Here is a 20,277-nt window from a genome sequence, read left to right as displayed (position 1 = left end):
TATTATAAATTAAATTGTTTAGGTATTAAATAATTCAGTCTCTTAACTTTCTAAAACATATTTTTATTAAAAAAAGATAATATTAATTTTTTATAAAAAAAATAAAAAATTTTCTTGAGATCTAACCACGCAATCAAACAATTCGGTGAATTGATATTAATTTTGCAAGGTGCAGAAGAAAAGAAAATTTAAAATTATTCTCAAAGCTAAAAGGTATGAACTAACATAAATAAGACTTGTTTGGGATTCTCACAAATAAAACAATACAAATTTCAATTAAAAGTAACAATTAAATGGACTAAAGTGTCTAAATCTAAAACTTTAAACTCTAAACCCAAATCAAATATAAAATGAAAATCCAAAGCACTGCATGAATTTATAAAAGACATTATAATACCTTGTTTGTAAATATGCGTTTTAGAAAAATACTTATCCCTTTTCCTACACCATATAGTAAATGATAACTTAGTTAAAGTAAGATAATTTATAAGATAAAAGAGTGAAGAGTTAAGAGTTAAGAAACATAATTTTTTTTAATCTTTTTAATATTTTATAAAAATATTATATGAACATTTTTTTAATAAAAATATTTTAAAAATTATATTTTTATAAAAATATATTTTACTCATTATTAAGGTATAATTTTAAATTTTTATAATTTATCTTTCTATTAGAATTTCTAAAAAATTAATTGTAAAAATTAAAGAAAACTATTATAATTTAATTTCAAAATTTTAATATTTTATGTACAGAAAAATATTTTAAAATTTTTAATTTATATTTTTATTGAAAATTTAAAAGTTAAATAAACAACATTTTAAAAAAATTATGTTAATTTTGATAAAAGAATAATTTAATCATTTAACTATAATTTATATATTTTTTTTTAATTATACGTTTATCCTTCTGTTCTATCTTAATCTACCTATCTTATCCTATTATTTTTCATTCTATTGTTTGATCAGCCATTAACAATGTTCATTCTTATACCATCTGCATACTTTGATAGTCATACTTAAACTCATTATCCACACTTTAGTTAAACAAAAATTATGTTTAATATTTTAATTATATAATCTTTAGATAGTCATCCAACAATGTTCCTCAACTCACGAATTTGAAAAGTGACCCAACAGTGATAATGCAATAAAATGTCTGAAACGAGAGGCTAGCCAACAAAATAAAGTCATTGGGATAGCATTTATGAGTTATGACTTAAAAAGTTGAAGAGTAAAGAGTATAATGTTAATTTTTATTTTAAATTTAACATAGTAAATAATAAGTAATATCCACATCCATTCTCAAAACTTTTGTACATAAATAACATGAATTCATACTTTGTTTTAAATTCAACCATCCTTCTTACGAAAAACAAAAATGCCACGAGCATTGGTAGAATAGAGTTGATTTGGAATCATTATATATATAATGGGTAATTGAGATGCATATTTAAACTAATATGAGTGATAATTTTCACTTTTAAACGCGTGTTGGAGTATCAAAGAATCATTACCGAACAAATCTTTTGGTTGCATGGAAGAGATGTAACATCGTGTAACACTCTGATGCCTCGTATCTTGCTTCGTTTCTCATATGGTTGAGATCCATAGCTGACTAAAAACAGAGGTTGTACACTGTGTCTTATCCAAACCCCTTTGGAAATCCCAAGTTCTGACGTGGCCTTATCCAAATCACTTTCACCCACAATCCCATTTATAAAACCATGCTATGTGTCATGTTAGCATCCATCCACTAACTCAAAACTATTGGTCACTTTTTAGTTCCCACTTTCCGACCCTTCTTCTTCCCACATTGTGTAACACATTTTGTTTAATTGCACTTGTTCAGAAAACATGGCATCCATCACTCCCCTTCATACCATTATTCCTAAGAACACACCCATCTTCCCTACCCGTGTTACTATTCCCAACACAAGATTCTCATTTTCGGGCTCAAGTGGCTTACCCTGTGGCAGGATTCAGAGGATCAATAATAGATCTTCTACAATTGTGGTTTCAGCAGTTGGAGATGTATCTTCTGACAGCACCACTTACCTTGTTGCAGGTGCTATTGCAGTTGCACTCATTGGAACAGCCTTCCCCATTGTGTTCTCTCGCAAAGACACGTAAATACCCTTATCTAGTTTTCTGCTAGAGAAATTATTTATAAGAACAGACATTATTTACCCTATGCTCTAGCTAAGGTTAATACTTAACACAACGACAATTTTCATGTATAATTTGTTGTGGTTCAAACATTTGCATTTCTAGTGATTCTTGTGTAGGATGACCAATCATATGTTAAGAATGAACTCAGGTCAAAGTTTAAATGTAGTTGGTTATGGAGGCAAAATTCTCATTTTAATTAATAAAACAGTATAAAACATGTTTTAAAAATTGAAGTGAAGTTAATTAATGAGAAAATAATTGTTTATTTTGAATAAAATCTTTCTTGGAAAGGTAAAAAGATATATAATTATTTGTTTTAATTTAGTTGAATCAAACACATATTAAACTAGTAGAATTTAAATTTACAAGGTTGATTTGTGAATGATATGAATGTGGCAGATGCCCTGAGTGTGATGGAGCAGGGTTTATTCGAAGGGCAGATGCGGCATTGAGAGCAAATGCAGCAAGAAAGGATCAAGCTCAAATTGTTTGTCCTCGCTGCAATGGTTTGGGCAAACTTAACCAAATTGACAAATAGACAAACACTTGCCACTTTTCCTTCCCATTTTTATTTTTTAAATTTCGTGTGTAGCTAAAAGAGAATTTGATCCCCTCCTTGTGTTTCTTCTTCCTATATAAGATGATCATGATAGGAGAGAAAAACACAAATTTCCCTTGTTCAGATACTTATCATTTTTCGTTGCATATCTGGTTTGTGTTTTTCTCTCCCGCATCATGACACCGCCATGTTCCTCAAAAGAAATTCCAAATCTGTTTTGATCAAAATACTTGCATTAGTCGTTATCTAATTGTGCATGTGTTGTATGTACTTGAATCACATTGCTAATAAGAAACCCCAATAAATATATGTCTGTTCTTTTATCCTATTTCTGACTGCATCTGATATGTTTATGAGCATAGACTTAACTCTACAAAACCATAAAACATTCTCAATCTCAATGGGTTGCCCTTCGGCTATAAACCAGGTATAGCTATAGGCATTACTCTTTACTTAATTAGGCATGGATAATTTGCAACAGAACTACCACTATTATACCAAAATTTGATATATCATGAAAACAAGGATGTGGTATTAGGCCCAGTTGGAAAAATTAATGTCAAGTTTGAAAGAGAAGAAAGAAAATAAGGGGGCTGCTTAAGTTTAAGAAGTGCTTTCAATTTTTTTAATTTACTGTTAATTGTAAAATTGTTACATTAGTTTATTCCTTTTCCTGTTTTAAAGATTTGTACAGAGAAAATAATGGAAACTAAAAACGTTATTTTTAGTGTTCTTTTATAAATATTTGAAAATAAAAAATAGAATAGAAATAAGACGATGATTTTGTAATTTAAAAATAAAAAAAATTTGAAACCAAATATCTAAATTTTTTCTGTACTTTCATTTTCTCGTAATTCAAATTTTAAAACTTTCTCTTCTTTACGCAATAAAAAAATTGGTTAAAAATTATTTATCACACATTTATAAATTTAATATAATAAATAATTTTTAAGTTTAAAATATTATTTCTTTAAGTGATTAAACTAAATTTCAAGAAATGAAGTTAAAAAAAATTCTTTTTGAATTCATGTATTTGATTTTGAGTCTCTTGTTTTCGGAGATAAGCTTGTTTTAGTTAGTGTATGGGCTTTGAAGATACGATTTGAAGACTTGGTCCAAAAGGAACAATAACGATAGAGAAAATGTGAGTTCAACTTTAGGTATAATTCCTTTAAAATAGGGTGCTATATGTACTACTTATAAATAACTACAACTCGTTATTATTTTTAATTGTGACGTGAGTTTTATAATTACATTGACGATACATTAGGAATAAAAAATCTGCAACAAACAGAGTATATAGTTTGCGAGTCAAAATTTTGATTATAGTTCAATAAGAATAATTTCAAAAGAGCCATGTCATTTGGAATGTTTAACTATGTTTTAGAGGACCGAGAGATTGTTTGTAATTGAAAATCCACTCCAAACCCCAAAAATAGGGTAATAATCAGCAGTATCAATTTTGATTAAGATAAAACTTAACATGGTATAAATACTGTTAGTATTATCTTTTCTATTAAAACTAATATTTTATTTTAATGATTTTTACTGATTTCAATTATCAAAATCATAGCAGTAGACATTTAGATGAAAGTAGCTTTATATTGGACAAATGCACTAATAACATCATAGGTACTGTATCTAAGAATTGATTATCAAGTATATACTTTTGATTAACAAGAAAAAAGAAAAAAAAATTAATTCTTATAATTTTTTATATTTTAAGAAATTTAAACTGAATAATTTTTTTATGCAGACTAAAATAAAAAAATATAACATTTTTAGAGACTAATAAATTATTTTAGTTTTAATTTTTAATTTTTATCTTTTATCAATAAACACTCCAAATTTATATTTTATACCTGTGAATCTTTAAATTTATCTCCCGTGAGAATAAACATTCTAAAATTTAATTTTATACTAAATGATCCTTAAATTTTATCTTTCTTGCAAATAGCCTATTTTATTAAATTAAAGTTAAATTACCAACAGAGAACAAATAATAATAATTTATTTAACCACAAAACTTAATCATTGTTAGTTTTTTATTATAATTTTTTCCTGATATCAAAGTTCAAAATAAGTTTTAAAAAAAGTATTAGATCCTTCTCCTATGTATTGTGTAAAGGGGAATAATATGATAGATGTAGTCGATAGTGTAAACTCTGAAATTCATTGTACTGGATGGGGAAGAAGCACATATCAAGGTTCAAAAACAATTTTTATCTTTACTTACCATATCTGAATCAAACCTTACTATGCTTGAGTCAAACCTAATACAATCACACAATAGTATATGAATATCTTTTGTTTTACATCACACGAATTTTTAATGTAAATTTTGATAGAGTCTGTTCTAATATATGAATATTTTCTTACGTATATTAAAACAATACAAAAATAAACATTTTCTTTGCACATAATATATATATATATATAATATACATATTTCCAATAAAATTTGACAAAAACTTGGTGTATTATTCAAATTGATTATAGATGCCCCAGCCAACCTTCATTTTAAGGACTTCTTGTCATTAGATACCAACCTTTTTTTTTCTCCTTTTTTCAACCATCCACTTAATTTATTTTTCCATTTAGTTATGGAGCTTCTAATGCTTTAAAAGATACAAAATAATCTTAGCTTCCCTTTTTCATAAACCATGTAACTCATTTGGTTACTTAAACTAATGCAAAGCAAGATTGAAAGCAACTTTTTTTTTATGGAAATATTAAAACTCGGTTGGTTTGTTTGTCTACTGAATGCATTATAATAATTAGAATAAGGTCAAATTATAATCTCATTTCAATTATCTCATCCCTCTTTTCTCCTGTATTGTTCTCTGCACCCATCACGCTAAGTAAATGCATTTTATATAAAAACTAATATCTTTATTTAATCAAACATGTTTTAGCAGCCTATAACAAGCTAGTTATGCAAATAGCTTAAACAACAAAGAAGATCAAGATACCATCTTAAAATATGTTGATAAATAAATTATAAACATACTCATTACAATCCTAAAATCATTCTAAAGTGCATTTCCTTATTGCTCCAGCATATTCATATTCTATAATATCCACAAACATAAACAATCTCACAACAAACAATACAAATAATTCGGTAAAGGACCTTTATGCCCATCTTCTAATTATGCAATCTCCAGTCCTATAACTTTATCTTAGAAATCATAAGTCTTTATTTTACATTAAAAATTTAAAAATTAAACCAATTAAAAGTTAGAGTTAAAGTATTGTTCGAGAAACACAATGGTGCAATTTATTTTCAAAATAGATGCTCCAACTACTGACAATTGTAACTCCCCTAATTTTGTAATATTAATTATTGTTATTTATATAAATCTCTATATATATGTGTGTGTGTATTTTAAATATATGTTGTGGATGTGTGTATATATATGTGTATGCATGACTGGATAGGTTGAAATAGGCTAAGTGCCTAAATGCAGAGTGTAATACTGGGCTGTTCTTGCTGCAGCGAGAGGGCCCTAGGAGGAAGGACTGAAACTGTCACTTTCTCGCTGTAGCGAGAGAGCGACATTTTGGGGTACATTTATGGGTGCAGTCTCGCTGTAGCAGGAGGGTCTTGGTGTAGCGAGATTCTGCAGAAATCAGGGTGCAGTTTTGTCTGATTTTTCGCTGCAGCGTGAGGGCGTGTCACTGCAGCGAGAATATCTCGCTGTAGCGAGAGTGTCGCGACCAAAAAAGGATTTAAAGGGGGTTAGGGTTCGGGGAGAGTTATTTCTCCCTCTCCCTTCAAATTCCCTTTGATCCTCTCATTCCCAACCCTTTTCTACCGATTATATTGCCTCCAAAGCCGTTCAAAAGCTTGATTGAAGGTTAAATTCGTGTGGAGAACGCTTGGAGGTGAGTTTTAATTATTAGAGTTTCCGTTTTTCAACCACATTCTCTGTTTTTGTGGTTTCCTTGGGTTCTCATGGACTTCTTCCATGTGTTTAGGCCGCAATCCGTGCAGGAGAGCATTTCTTGGTGGATTTAGCATGTGGGTCTCCGATCCAAGGTAATGAGGGACTCTACCTATCTCAAATGTGTTGTAATTCTTGTGTGTTTGGTTAATTAATGCAATGTGGCTGAGATAGAGAGTAGGAATTATTTGTTTGATGGAAATTGGTGTGTAATGTGATGTATGCTGGAATAGTTAGGGCCCGTGGGGGTGATTATGTGTGATACAATGCTATTGATTGGTAAATTAATGTTATTATGAATGAATGAAGGCTATGTGCCATATATTATAGATAAAATGTAGGCTATGTACCGAGTACTGTGAATTAAATATAGGTTGTGTGCCGTGTGCAAGCATGAATATTGCGTGCGTGAATGAAATGTATGTGAATGAGGCGTGTAGCGCTGTTGTAATGTGCTGTGAATGGTTCAGCGATACATTGGGGTGTGGAAGATGAGGACGGTAGAAATACCTTGGGGAAGAGGGAGTGGTGGTGACACCGACTGTGGAATGGGTGCACCACGGGCCACACACTCTCTTCCTGACTAGACCTTTGATCACTACCTTTGTTGAGTGACCCGTGACTGCCCACGTGGTATTCGTGAGGCAGGGGTAACCGGCAACCATTCATGATGTAAATCTGTGATCACAGTGCCACAGTGAGTGTAGTGAGTGTGGCTAGCGTGCATATGCATGGGTTTGTGTATTGTACTTACGGATGTGAAATGCTACCAATGCCGTGAGTGCATCGGTGTTAAATTGACATGAACTGTGTGATAATGCTGTCTGTGACTGTATTTGTTTAATGTATTGGAAATGAGTTAGAGGTGAGACTCTATGCTTGATTGTGGTTTGGTAGTGTAGAGTACTTACCCTTACATTTATTTTTTAGGTAATCAAGACGATCAGCACCGGACTCAGTGAAGGGGTGGATGAAACTGTTATAGGACTTAGGATATTATTTTGGAAAACTATTGTATTTGAATAAGTCCTGTAGCAACTGTTTGATGTAATTTGTAACCCTTTTTCTTTATTTGAAATGTTTGATGAAACTTGAAGTAAAAATATAAGTTTTATTATTTCAAAAATTTGTGAAATTCATTATTTATTGAAATTAAATTTAAGTGTTACAATAATGGACAAAGAACTGAAGGTGATAGAGAGAGGGAGGAGAGAGATAGAGAAAAATAGAGAAGTGAGAAAGAAGAAGGAGAAAATGCAATTTTGATCATTTCTGCACATTACAAATGGATCTAAAACTGTTTTAATGAAATGCAATGTTCCATAAATGCAGCCATAGATGGAAAATCTCATATGTAATGTGCTTTATGGAATGCAAATATTGAAGATGTATTCAAAGGCTTATTTGCAAATATTAATTTTAAATAATAAAATATATAATTAAATAATGTGACATACAACATGAAAGTGTTGAATTCTCTTTATCGGTTAGCTCAACACTTAACAAAAAAAAGTTGACTATAGAAATTAAATCACAACTTCTTAACTTTACATTCATTAAATCCTAACAAAAAATTTTATAAGAACTTATTACAAAATGCCTTATATTTATAGGAACAAGAAACATAATTAGGCAAAACTTAAAAAAATATATAATTTTTTAATTTGCTATCTATAATACAGATAAAAAAAAACATGTCTATAAAATCAATTTGTACTTTGCATTTTTATAATAATAAATTTATTTTATTAAAAATTATAATATTTAATATTACCAATACACTAAATTTGTTATATCTTTCAAATTTTTAATAAAAATTTCGTATATACTAATTCTTATCATGTACTACTCAACATATATTAAAAGTTAATTGATTTTACTTAGTTTTTTTTATTATATTACATTTAATGTTTGGAAAAGTGCTTTATAGAAGTAAAAATTATAAATGTTTAAGATTTGAGATGAATAAATAGTTTAGATTTATTTTTTTACAATATAATTATGACTTAATAGAAGGAATTTTTAGTAAAAATAATAAAATTTAATAATTAATTGAGATAAAATTAAGGTTTTGAATATTTATATTTAAAAGAGATAAAGGTTATGTTTGGTAAAACGAGATAAAGTTATAAGCTTGTAGTTTCTTACCGTCACTAAAAGATGTGAATTTATAGCTTGAAACTTATAACTGTATGAGTAACTAATAAAATTAAATTGTATGACAAACTAGTTTTACAATTGATTGATTTGTATTAAATAACTTAAAAGAACATATAATATTATATTAAAATTAGATATAATTTATTTTAATATATTTTATTAATGAAATAATATTATTAATTTAAGCAATAACTTGAATTTTTTTAAATTATTAATTTTAAGATATTATATTAATAAAAATTACAAAAATTGATTGAAATAATTTATTTTTAAATTTTTAAAGCATTATTTATTTAATTAATTAATTTTTTATAATAATATATTATTAACTATTAATAATAAAAAAGAAAAAAAAGAAGAGAACAAAATAATAATAAAATTAATATATTAAATTTTAATTTCGTGAATGATAAATTATCTTTTTCAAATAGATAAAGGATAAGAATGTAATAGAAATATTAGTAGGTCACATTTGAAATTAAAAACTTGTTTATATAATTTTTGAAAAACTAATTTTCAAATAAGCTTCTTTTATCTTGTATTTATCAAATAACTTTACTAATTTATTAACCAAATTACCTTTATCAAACATAGCCAAAGTTTAAGAATCAATTATAAAATGAAAAAGTTTTGGAATATAAGAAAGTTAAATTTAGCGATTAATTTAAATTAATTAGGAGAAGGGATTTTAATTTTATCTTAGATAAAATTAGAAAGAAGCTTGGTTTATGGAAAATGAATACCTTATCTTTAGTTGAGAGAGTCATTTTGGCTCAATCCTGTCTTTTATCCATTCCTTCTTATATCATGCAAACAATACTTATTCCTAATTTTGTTTGTAAGGAAGTTAATAAAATTTGCAAGAATTTTATTTGAAGATCTTTTAAAAAAAGAAAATAGCATTTAATTAGTTGGGATAAAATTTGTCGACCTAAAGTGAAAGGAGGCATATGTTTTAAGGAGATTTCTATATTAAATAGAACCTATATAATGAAACTCTTGTGGAGGTTAATCAAATCTCCCCATGACTTATGGGTCAAAGTAATGAATAAAAAGTATAATTTTTATATAGGTAAAAATCTTAATTCAAGAAATAATATGAAAATTTTCACTTATAGAGAAATATAATTGCTGTTTGGAATAACTTTTGTAAGGATTTGTGTTAGGTTATTAGGGATGGATTATCAGCCAAATTTTGGGAAGATAATTGGATCTCCTCTATCTAGAATTTGTTTAAGTTTGCTCTTAGTCCAGTTCCTAAGGAGGAGTTGGATTTCCTATGGGGACAATTATTTGGTTTGCAGCTTGTAATACATAAAAACATTGAAGTAATATGGATTGAATTTAAATTTTCAAAATTGTAACCATCCTTCTTTCAGTCTAATTGATGCTATTAAAAATATTTTGAAAGACATCCTTTTTATTAGGTTTAGGCATACAATGAGAGAAGGGAACAGGTGTGCCAACATGCTAGCTAAATTGGATATAGGTTCTCTTGATACAACCTCATACTTTGATAAGGGTCTCTCTCTTGGTTCCTTTTCTTGGTTTGGATTTTCTAAGAATCTGGAACTTTAGATTGTATAGGTAGTTTTATTTGGTTTGAGATTTCAACCCTATTTAATAGTAAAAAAATAATAGAATTGATTTTTTTTTCTTTTAAATTTTTTACAGTAAAATATACTTTTTAAGGGTAATTTAATTTTTTATTCTTTTATTCTTTAGGAAACGAGACATCTTTAATTTTAAATAAAAACTTATTTTAATTAATTATAATTTTTATTTTAAATATTTCATTTCTAATTAATGTTTTACACATTTTATATCAATTAGTAATGGGCTTTTATAATTTAAATATTTTTTAAATTATTCCCTTCAATTCTAGTTTTATATTTTAGTGAATTTAAAAATATTCGTAGACAATACATGCACGAATATTTATTAGTTTATGTAATAACCTCCTTATGCGAGATTTTCAAGTCTATATATTTTATTTTGTTGATAAGCATTTTATTTTATTAGAACCGTGCTATACAGCACAAAAAATGGTGAAACGAAAATTTTACTAACAAATCCATATTTAACAGGTTAAGTAATTAAGTTAAGGATAAGTGATGTTTATAGTTATTGTTCTGCTTTCGTCAAAATTAATAATTACTAAACAATCAATTCTGTTTCTTTTTTATAAGCTGATGTTGATAAGAATATTTTAAAGTAGTTTTTTTTAATTGACCATTTTAAAGTAGTTAAGAGGATAAAGATAAAATTTGTAGACTTCGTCCAAAGGTACGACAAATAAGAAGATAGAAGCGCTAATTAAAATGAAAAATGTAACCTACACCTACGATAATAAAGGGTGTGTTGCTTAACAAATTCAACGCCTCCTCTTAGTCCTCTATGAGCTTTTGGTGTGTACTATGATCATTTCATTCCGGTCGATGATTGGAGACTAATTTCTTCTGAAACATGGACATGATTAAGTGAGTTTCTTAATTCTCTCAACAAAGTCATTTTCACTCACAATAATTAAGAATGGAAACTCCATTCAATAATAATTTTGATACAAAGAACACGTTAAATTTGGACAACCCAAATGTCTCTTGCATGGTTTCCTATTATTAGCAAGTCTCTTTGGTCATTGATGAACAAAAAGTCTTAAAAATCCAAGCGAATTAATATAGCAAGTTGTCACCTCTATGCGACTAAAACTGTGGCACGCTAACATAGTTCAAAGCAACCTCAACATTCGTGTTTTTCTTAGAATTCAATTCCACGAAAATTGCAATTATTATTTTTATTATTTTTCTTTTTGGTCTCTTTCTCTTTTTGATATACGTTATTGGGAAACAAGGGAGCGGCCTGGAATGAAGAGAGGAAAGATGAAGCTAGATGAGGATCTGGGTCCTGATCGTGAGGATGATATCCAAACTGACGATGAAGAAAATCAGGCAGAAAGGGTGTTTGAACATTTGGATGATGATACCGAATCAGATAACACACCCCTTTCACCAACTTTGTCCAATGAGGTTTCCATGAGTCCCTCTTGGCCTCTAAGTTATAGGTATATTATTAATTGTTAATACTTATCGTTGTTGTATGTTTTGATTTTAATTTATCTTTTCTTTTTAATTTTAGAACTTATATATCCACTTCGTTGTACATTCAATTTTATGCATGCACTAGCTTTTCATGTAGAGTAATTTGTCTTCTGTTTGTGAGTTATTTTTTGGCCTTTGTGATTTGCATTGGTCTTTTTAATAATCAGTTTGGGAAACAAATTACTGCTTCCTTTAACGTGAGTTGGTCTTAGAGTTTGGGAAACAATATTTTCATGCATGATGCTACAGACACATACGCGGATTAAGAAGTTCAAGGTCTCCATATGGATATATACGACATGAATTTTCATGAACGATAATGCTATTAAGGAAAAGTTACAATAGGGGAATAGGTTGGGATGGGATAAACGATTAATGGGGTATTCAAACAAAATGCATAACGATTTGATATATTTTTCATTGAGGGCAAATTTAAAAGGATTGAAAGCTTATTTACAGAAGTGGCTTGTAATATTTATATTAGTACTTTTTTCCTTATTTAAATGTGAAGTTTGTTAAAATAAGCTTAATGAATAAACACTTAATTGTTTTATTTACTGTCCTAAATACCAAAAAAAATTTATTTTTATACATTAGAAAAAGACTGTAACAAAATCTTAAACAGAAGGGACAAGTAATGAATTAATATGTTTGAAATTGAAAGAAAGTGATTATTTATAAGCAATAGAATCCAAAATTCCTTTGTTCATTACGTGCAGGCAATCTATGGACATGTTAACTAGTGTAACACCACCTGGACTTACTTTCCTAAAGAGAATTGGTTCAAAAGGAGGAACTAACTCTTTCACTACAGCATTCAGGAGATTTCAGGAAAACGAAGATGATTCATCTTTGAGTGTACCTCTTTTTAGCGAGACAAGTTCATTGACACAACAGGATGAACCTGCCTCAGCACCCCATGAGCAATCAAGCTGTCCACCACCACAGCAGCAATGTTCATTTTCGCAATCAGTAATTAATGGTAACTATCATCATATTCTTCATTCTAAGTTTTCCATCTTCACGTATTTACTAAGATATATATATATAGAGAGAGTAATTATTATGTTGTCACGTGTATAATCACAACAGTAATATTTCATTGGTGTGAATTAAAACAGGTAGAGATCTGATTTTAAGGTATAAGCTACTAAAATTTTTAGATATTTAAAACTCAACTCATTGCCAGTGATATACAGATGAGATTTTTTATGCACAATTGCCTTTATTTTCTCTGATGTCTTACATAATTTTTGGTTTTCTATGAAGGAACCAATATATTATGTGGCATAGGAATTCTTACCATTCCATATGCAGTAAAAGAAGGAGGGTGGTTGAGTCTTACATTGCTTGTAATGTTTGCTATTATCTGCTGTTATACTGGAATTTTATTGAAAAGATGTTTAGACAGCCACCTTAGTCTCAAAACATACCCAGATATTGGCCAGGCTGCTTTTGGAGTTGCCGGTCGCTTGGGGATTGCGGTGAGTACAATAGGTATAGAAATTAGCGAGTACAACAATCTGAACATATGCAACAACAATAGGGGAAACTAACAGCTATGTTTTTTACCAAATGCAGATAATTTTATATGTGGAGCTGTTTGTAAGTGCAAGAGTTTGATCTATTTGCAATTGTTTATGTATTCTTTTGCTCTATTGATTCTCATATGTACTGAAAGGTTACTAGCTCTTCTGTGTAGGCTTCTTGTGTTGAGTATATAATACTAGTCAGTGATAACCTCTCATCACTGTTTCCTAACACCCACATGAGATTTGGTGGGACTGATTTTGACACTCAACAAATTTTTGCCATCACAGCAGCTGTTCTTGTTCTACCTACAGTTTGGCTGCGAAATCTAAACCTTCTTTCTTTTATTTCAGGTTTTTTTTTTCACCATTGTGATGTATGTATAAATTCTCTCTTTCAAATTTAGGTTCTAACAACAGTTACCTTTGTCCTCAGTTGGAGGAATATTTGCAACAATGCTTGTCTCATTCTGCTTGTTTTGGGTTGGAACAATAGACCAAGTTGTTGGATTCAAGCCAGGTGGAAAAGTTTTAGACTTGACAAACATATCTGTCTCGGTTGGTCTCTATAGTTTTGGCTTTGCTGGTCATGCAGTTTTTCCAAACATCTACTCTTCCATGAAGGAACCATCTAAATTCCCATCAGTTCTATATGTCAGGTAAGCATGAAATCTAGTACTGAAATTTGCACATTGACTCTCAATGCACTTATGCTACTCATTAAGATAAATAAGGTTGTCCACCCAAGAAAAACTTATTGGCTATCAAAATTTGTTTACTTCGTTATTTTTATTGTAAATGTGAAAATTTTTTTTTGACAGATTGATGTATCATCTTCATTTGTTTCATCTTAACTTGTTAGGAGTTTTATTGATTTTATACTTTAGCCACCTCAATGCATATTTTGTGGCCCCACCCTTGCTTTAATGTTAGTTTGAATTGATAGCAAATGTTATTTCTTGTTTTTAGTTTACAGTAGTTTGCTTAAGAGCATTACTGATTTGTTTCCCTTCTGCAGCTTTGCCTTTTGTCTGGTTATGTACTTGAGTGTGGGAACAATGGGCTATTTAACGTTCGGAGACTCGGTTGCATCTCAGTTTACCTTAAACATGCCACAAGAATTATATGCATCCAAAATTGCAACCTGGACAACTGTAAGAAAGCAAAATCAATCTCCTATTTTTCTTTACTTTTTTAATTACAAGGTAGCAACTAATAGCAGATAGCTAGGTACTTATGTTCAACATAAGCACACTTTCAATTCCCTTCAACATTTTATGATTGCTTTGATGTCTTTTTTTAACGAATTTGTGTTTTATAGGCTGTGACTCCACTAGCAAAATATGCCTTAACGTTATTGCCTATTGCATTGAGCATAGAGGAACTCGTCCCTTCTCCCAGGCTAAGATGCCATGCTATGTCTGTTCTTATCAGAACAGTTTTAGTGATGATAAGTTTATTTGTGGCCCTCTATATTCCATATTTTGGTAAGTCTTTGTTACAGCTACTTCTACTACTCCCTTTGTGCACGGTTTTTTTGTATTTTTGTTTCTTATTTTTATGACTTTTGAAGGGACAACTATATTTTCACATTTTATTGTATAGGGGCTAATATAAAAGGAAACGATGCATTGTAAAATTGAAACCATTTAGTGTGAACTTAGGATGGCTCCGTAAAATAGATTGACTAATCAAATGACTCAATATGTAGTTATTGACAACCCTTAATCACTGAAAACAAAATTTAACTTCGTGCATATTGTATTATTTACACTTTATATTTGTTAAAAAAAAAAAAAAGCTTTGAACTCTTGTACAAAAAAGAAGTTCATGTTGCAATAATTTCACTTAGAAGATAATGAGTTACTTTTACAGTATGTCTTTGTACAATGCTTAAAACTCTAACTTAAGTAATATGAATAATTTTTAATTTATTATGAACTCAAACAATGGATTTAATAAGTTATTGCCAATAACTACATCCGTTAAATAAAAACATTAAGTTATGAAATTATAAAGTTTCATTATAAATGAAATTATAAATTATATTTAGAATTTTAAAAAATTATTCTTATTATTCTAATAAATTAATATAGTGAAGTAATTCTAGTTAGAAAGCAAAATATTATTTTTTTAAAAAAATTATAAAAAAATAATAAATAGACCTAATCCATTGAATTATAACTATATCTACTATTTTGATATTCAAGTTTGATGGTTATATAGATATTTTTGATTAAATCTTTTTATTCCTTTGCAGTCCTTTAGACTAATAATTAAAATAAATCAAATTTAAGCACATTTACCAAAATTACTACTTCAATCACTTGTTCTACACTTGGGATTTGGAAGAGTTAAAAAGATTTAATGCATACAAGAATTCCATGAAATTTTGATTTCACATTCCATCATGATATGCCAATATAGTAGTCAGTAAATCAATATTCTTTCCCCGAGAAAAAAAATGCTAATTTGGGTAAAAGGGGATCAAGTAACATCATGGAGCACAAATTTGGTTGTTTGATCTCTTCTTTCAAAATTTTTTTGCAGGTTCTTTGATGGCACTAATTGGTTCTTTCATGTCAATCCTAGTTGTATGTTCTGTCTCTTCATATTCACTTTTCTTGAGCAAATCATGTAAGCAGAATTATGTATTTTTTGTCATGTTTCGTGACAGGCACTTATTTATCCTTGTGCATGTTATCTCAAACTACATAGTCATAGATTATCAAAAGTTGAGGTAAAAAGTCATGTCTTCAATCAAATTGTCTTTTTAAACCTTTTAATATTATTATAAGAGACTAATTAAATTGCATGTTACCTAAATCTTTTGATTTTCAGATAACAAATTGCATTTTGATAATTATTGTGGGGCTGGTATGCGGTTATGTTGGAACATGTTCAGCTATTTCAAGAATAGCTGGCGAAGGGGACTAACTGAGATTGTTTTCCCCATCTATAACTCCCTACTATTCTGAGTTTGTTACATATTGAGACTTTTTCATACATATTTTAGTCAGAATTGTTAGTTGTGTATGTCTTTGGTTTTTTTTTATTTTAACCAACTATAGTTGATCGTAGTCCATAAGAAAAGGATATGATCCATATATAGTTTCAGCTTAGTCTGAGTAGGGTATCAACGTTAATTTTCTTGTAATTTGTCTACATTTTATAGTATATATTTCTGATGAAAATGAATATAAGTAGCTTAAGCCTTCTACCACTGCATAACTAGTTTCCCTTGATCTCTCTATTCAGTATTTCTAGTTCTCTGCTCCTACGAGTTTGGGGAGAAACTGTACGTTCAACAAAATATTAGCTGTTAAAAATCACTTGAGATCAATAAACAAAGAAACATGCTGATGCAATATAGATTTGTGTACGTCATCTTATGGAGTAAATAACTTAATCTTAAAGTAGAGTAATAGAGTTAAATTATTATTATTATTATTATAATATTAAAAATCATATCAACCTTTTATAGGTAAAATTTTATTAGTCCACTTAAGATGAAGTTATTTATACCAAGGAGTAACTTAAATAATATAGTTACAAATGCATATAGTTCTGAACACAAAAAAAAAAAGTCTTGTAAAGCTCATGGCTTTTCAGTTCAGTTTACAAAATGATAAATTTATCAATTGTAAGATCATGGTAACAGTTTAATGATTCTTGTCTCATTTGTATAATCAATCATAATCGTTTTGAAGGTCTTAATACCCCATTTTTCATGCTGTGAAATGTTCTATTATTATTATTATTATTATTATTATTATTATTATTATTATTATGTAAATGAGGAAATTGAAGAAACAAGGACAATAAGTTAATGTTGCAAGACAATTTTTTTTTTTTTTTGGGGTCAAATGCTGCAACACAATCTAATAAAATGGAATTGGAACTCATTTTCAAAATGGATGGGTCCCGGGACCCAACCATGATGTTGCGTCCTTGAGAAATACAACACAACATGTGCAGAAGCTTTCAATATGAGTAACTATCACCGTAAAATAAGACAGAAGACTCCAACAAAGGCCACGTGGTCATGTAATTACGTATGTACTTTGTGTCATGTTCAACGTACTAGCTAATATGCCATCAATGTCCTCAAATTTCAATAGGGTTTTGACTAGTTGTAGCTTTACTGCTACACTCCATACTAGGCACACTCCAAATTACAGTTTGGGTGTTAAATGTTCATATTTTGTTAAGTATCAGTAATGAAAATTTCATTTTTTAATTAATTTTATCCGATTTTAATTTGCACATGATATAAATTATGTGTTTTAAATCCTTAAGGAAAAACTAATTAAAGACACAGCACTTTTAATTATAAAGTTTCTTTTTCTCACTTTTTATATAAAATTCATATATATATATATATATATATATATATATATATATATATATATACGCGTGTGTATAAATATTAGTATTTAATTTATGAAGAATTAATTTATTTTATATGAACATTAAAATGAATTGTTAGATTAGTAAAATTCACTTTGATAAAGTTATTAAATGTATTATTTTATTAAGTTCACTTAATTTTTGTCCCCTCCACACAGACACATAAGATAAGTGTAAGACCTTCATAAATAAGCTAGAAACATAAATTTAATGACCCAAAACTAAGAACCTGAAGTATTATTGGATACTTAAGTAAAATAATATAAATAATATTTTAAACTTAGAAATTCATAATTTCTATTTAAAAATAAAACACTTGAATTTGAATCTCAATACCTTATAAGAATACGAACATATATTCACTATGTATACAACAACTCTTTTAGAAAAGAATTCTTTTAAAAAAGAAAATACGACCATTACGAATGCTTCTTTAATAAGCATCCCTAACATCAATAGTCTTATTAGTTGAGCTTTCATGAACATAAGAATGATATTTAATGGAGTTGAAAGTGAGATATACTGAACTAGTACTGAAAATGAAGTAGTCAACACGTATGTATTCGAATTGATTAAAGCATATCTTACAGGGGTAGTGTTTTACTTATTTTAAGAAGCAAATGATCAGATCCATTAATTTTTAATCCCGATGAAGTAAAGCATCACGTGCTTTGCCTTAAGATAATTTCTTGGCATCTGCAACAACCAAGAAAGGCTGCTATGAAGCAAGCAGCCTTTGCAAAACGATGCCTTTGACACAAGGGTGCCATCATCATATTCCTTTGCAAAGTAAACCTAACAATTTTGAAACCGAGCACTACGCATTGTGATGCTGTAAGTACTATAATGTTTCTGCATCAGATGCCATTTGTGTAGCCAATGGACTCTTAAATTAAGACCCAGACTCATTTTTTACTTTCAAATCATTTTTTAATATTTTAATTTATCAATAACTTAATTACATTTTTAGTCTCAATATTTTAATTGATACGTGATGTTGGTTCTCTTACTTTTAATTATTTACATTTAATCTCTCTATCTTTTTAATTATTTAAATTAAGTCTTTTACTCTAAAATTTTATCCAATAATTAACAAAAGTATAACAAATATTAACTAATAAAAATAATTAGGAACAAAAATGACTTTAATTTTTATATTTTTTTTTATTTTTATTTATATATTTTTCTTTTACAAATCAATAATATATCACACTTTCATTATTTTTGTTAATTAATAAAATTAAATGTGAGTGATTAAAATTAAAAAATATTAAAAATGTACACAAGTTAAAGTATAGGAATCAAAATTATAGTAAACAAATTTTAACAAAGGTTTTAGCTTTAGTTTTCTTTTTTTTATATATATACAAGCAAGACACGTAGTAACTTTCTTGCTTAACTTGCTTTATAGACAACAAAAAATTGGAAAAATTCCTTTTGAGCTAGGCTGCTTGATTAGATGAGGTGGAACATTCTATAGTAGCAACAACAGGGACAAAAGAACCTTGCTTTTTGCATGTCCAAAAGAGAGAAGAAGCCATTCTCAATTATTTAAAAGTTTAACTACCATATTGTGTGGGGTTAAAGCTGTATGTTAAACCTATATAGGACCTTGAGACTTGATCTCATCTACAAGGAAGTATTAGCTATTTTGGTTTAATCATTTCTTCCACCTAAATAAACTTATTGCATAGCCTTTCACACGTTCATAAGCAGCAATGTTGCTCCCACATACTACATGAATTCCGTATTCCTTTTCTATCACGTATACCATTTAAGCCATGTTAGCATCACTACTTATTTTAAAGAAAGAGAAAAAAGCAACCTCGAATCACATATATATATAAAAGAATCCAACAGAGAATAAAAACATGTATCCAAAGAATGAATTCAAATACACACGGTTATGGATACACCTTGATATTGACATACACACCTACCAAACAAAACAAATGTATGTTAATTAGGTATCATAGGCACTATGGTACTTGGTACAACAACAGTCTGTTGTACCTTCCCTCGCTGGTAGATCCCATCTCAACTCTTTCTAAGATCTTTTTCTTAACCAGAGGAGGAGGGGAGTTTTACTTACAAGCCTAAAACATCAAGGAATTCCTATGCTTTTCTTTGCCCCCAAAATTTACAACACTTTCTCCATAATTACTCCAAATCTCATTTCTAAAACACTCAAACCCATCATAACCCTGCAATTCAACATCCCCTTAAACCGTTTTATTTCACACCCTAGCAAGTTGCAACATTCAAAAACCCACAATGAGACCCCAAACCAAACACACCAGCCACTCCATTTGCACAGACCCATGTCTCAAACTTCTCATTTTGCTCATTATACAAACATCACTTGGCACCTTCACTCAAACCAAACTCTGCCACTGTGATGCCAAG

At 29.0% G+C, this 20,277-nt stretch overlaps 2 protein-coding genes across 3 annotated transcripts; both read left to right on the top strand.

The window, feature by feature from the left end:
* Positions 1–1,747: 1,747 nt before the first annotated feature.
* Positions 1,748–12,865, top strand: LOC113861245. Of its 2 annotated transcripts, XR_003504166.1 has the most exons (4): positions 1,758–2,125; positions 2,568–2,674; positions 11,686–11,895; positions 12,652–12,865. XR_003504166.1 is itself a non-coding variant. In XM_027493938.1 (2 exons), the coding sequence occupies exons 1-2, from the start codon at positions 1,854–1,856 to the stop codon at positions 2,704–2,706; spliced, it is 411 nt and encodes a 136-aa protein (XP_027349739.1). In that variant the 5' UTR covers positions 1,748–1,853; the 3' UTR covers positions 2,707–2,779. The 2 variants fall into 2 exon arrangements, 1 of the variants encoding a protein (XP_027349739.1); XM_027493938.1 differs by lacking the exons at positions 11,686–11,895; positions 12,652–12,865 and having other exon boundaries at positions 1,748–2,125; positions 2,568–2,779.
* On the top strand, positions 11,714–16,466 carry LOC113862400 (amino acid transporter AVT1D-like). Its single transcript, XM_027495490.1, has 12 exons — positions 11,714–11,895; positions 12,652–12,914; positions 13,202–13,261; positions 13,370–13,416; positions 13,514–13,537; positions 13,635–13,815; positions 13,898–14,120; positions 14,480–14,615; positions 14,783–14,948; positions 16,012–16,055; positions 16,139–16,201; positions 16,303–16,466. Exons 1-12 carry the CDS (start codon positions 11,714–11,716, stop codon positions 16,396–16,398), a joined length of 1,485 nt encoding a protein of 494 aa, XP_027351291.1. The 3' UTR covers positions 16,399–16,466.
* Positions 16,467–20,277: the final 3,811 nt, after the last annotated feature.

This window comes from Abrus precatorius, unplaced genomic scaffold, assembly GCF_003935025.1.
Source record: "Abrus precatorius isolate BTA unplaced genomic scaffold, Abrus_2018 Scaffold3, whole genome shotgun sequence".
In the NCBI taxonomy this organism is placed as follows: Eukaryota; Viridiplantae; Streptophyta; class Magnoliopsida; order Fabales; family Fabaceae; genus Abrus; species Abrus precatorius.
This window is presented reverse-complemented; position numbering and strand designations above follow the sequence as displayed.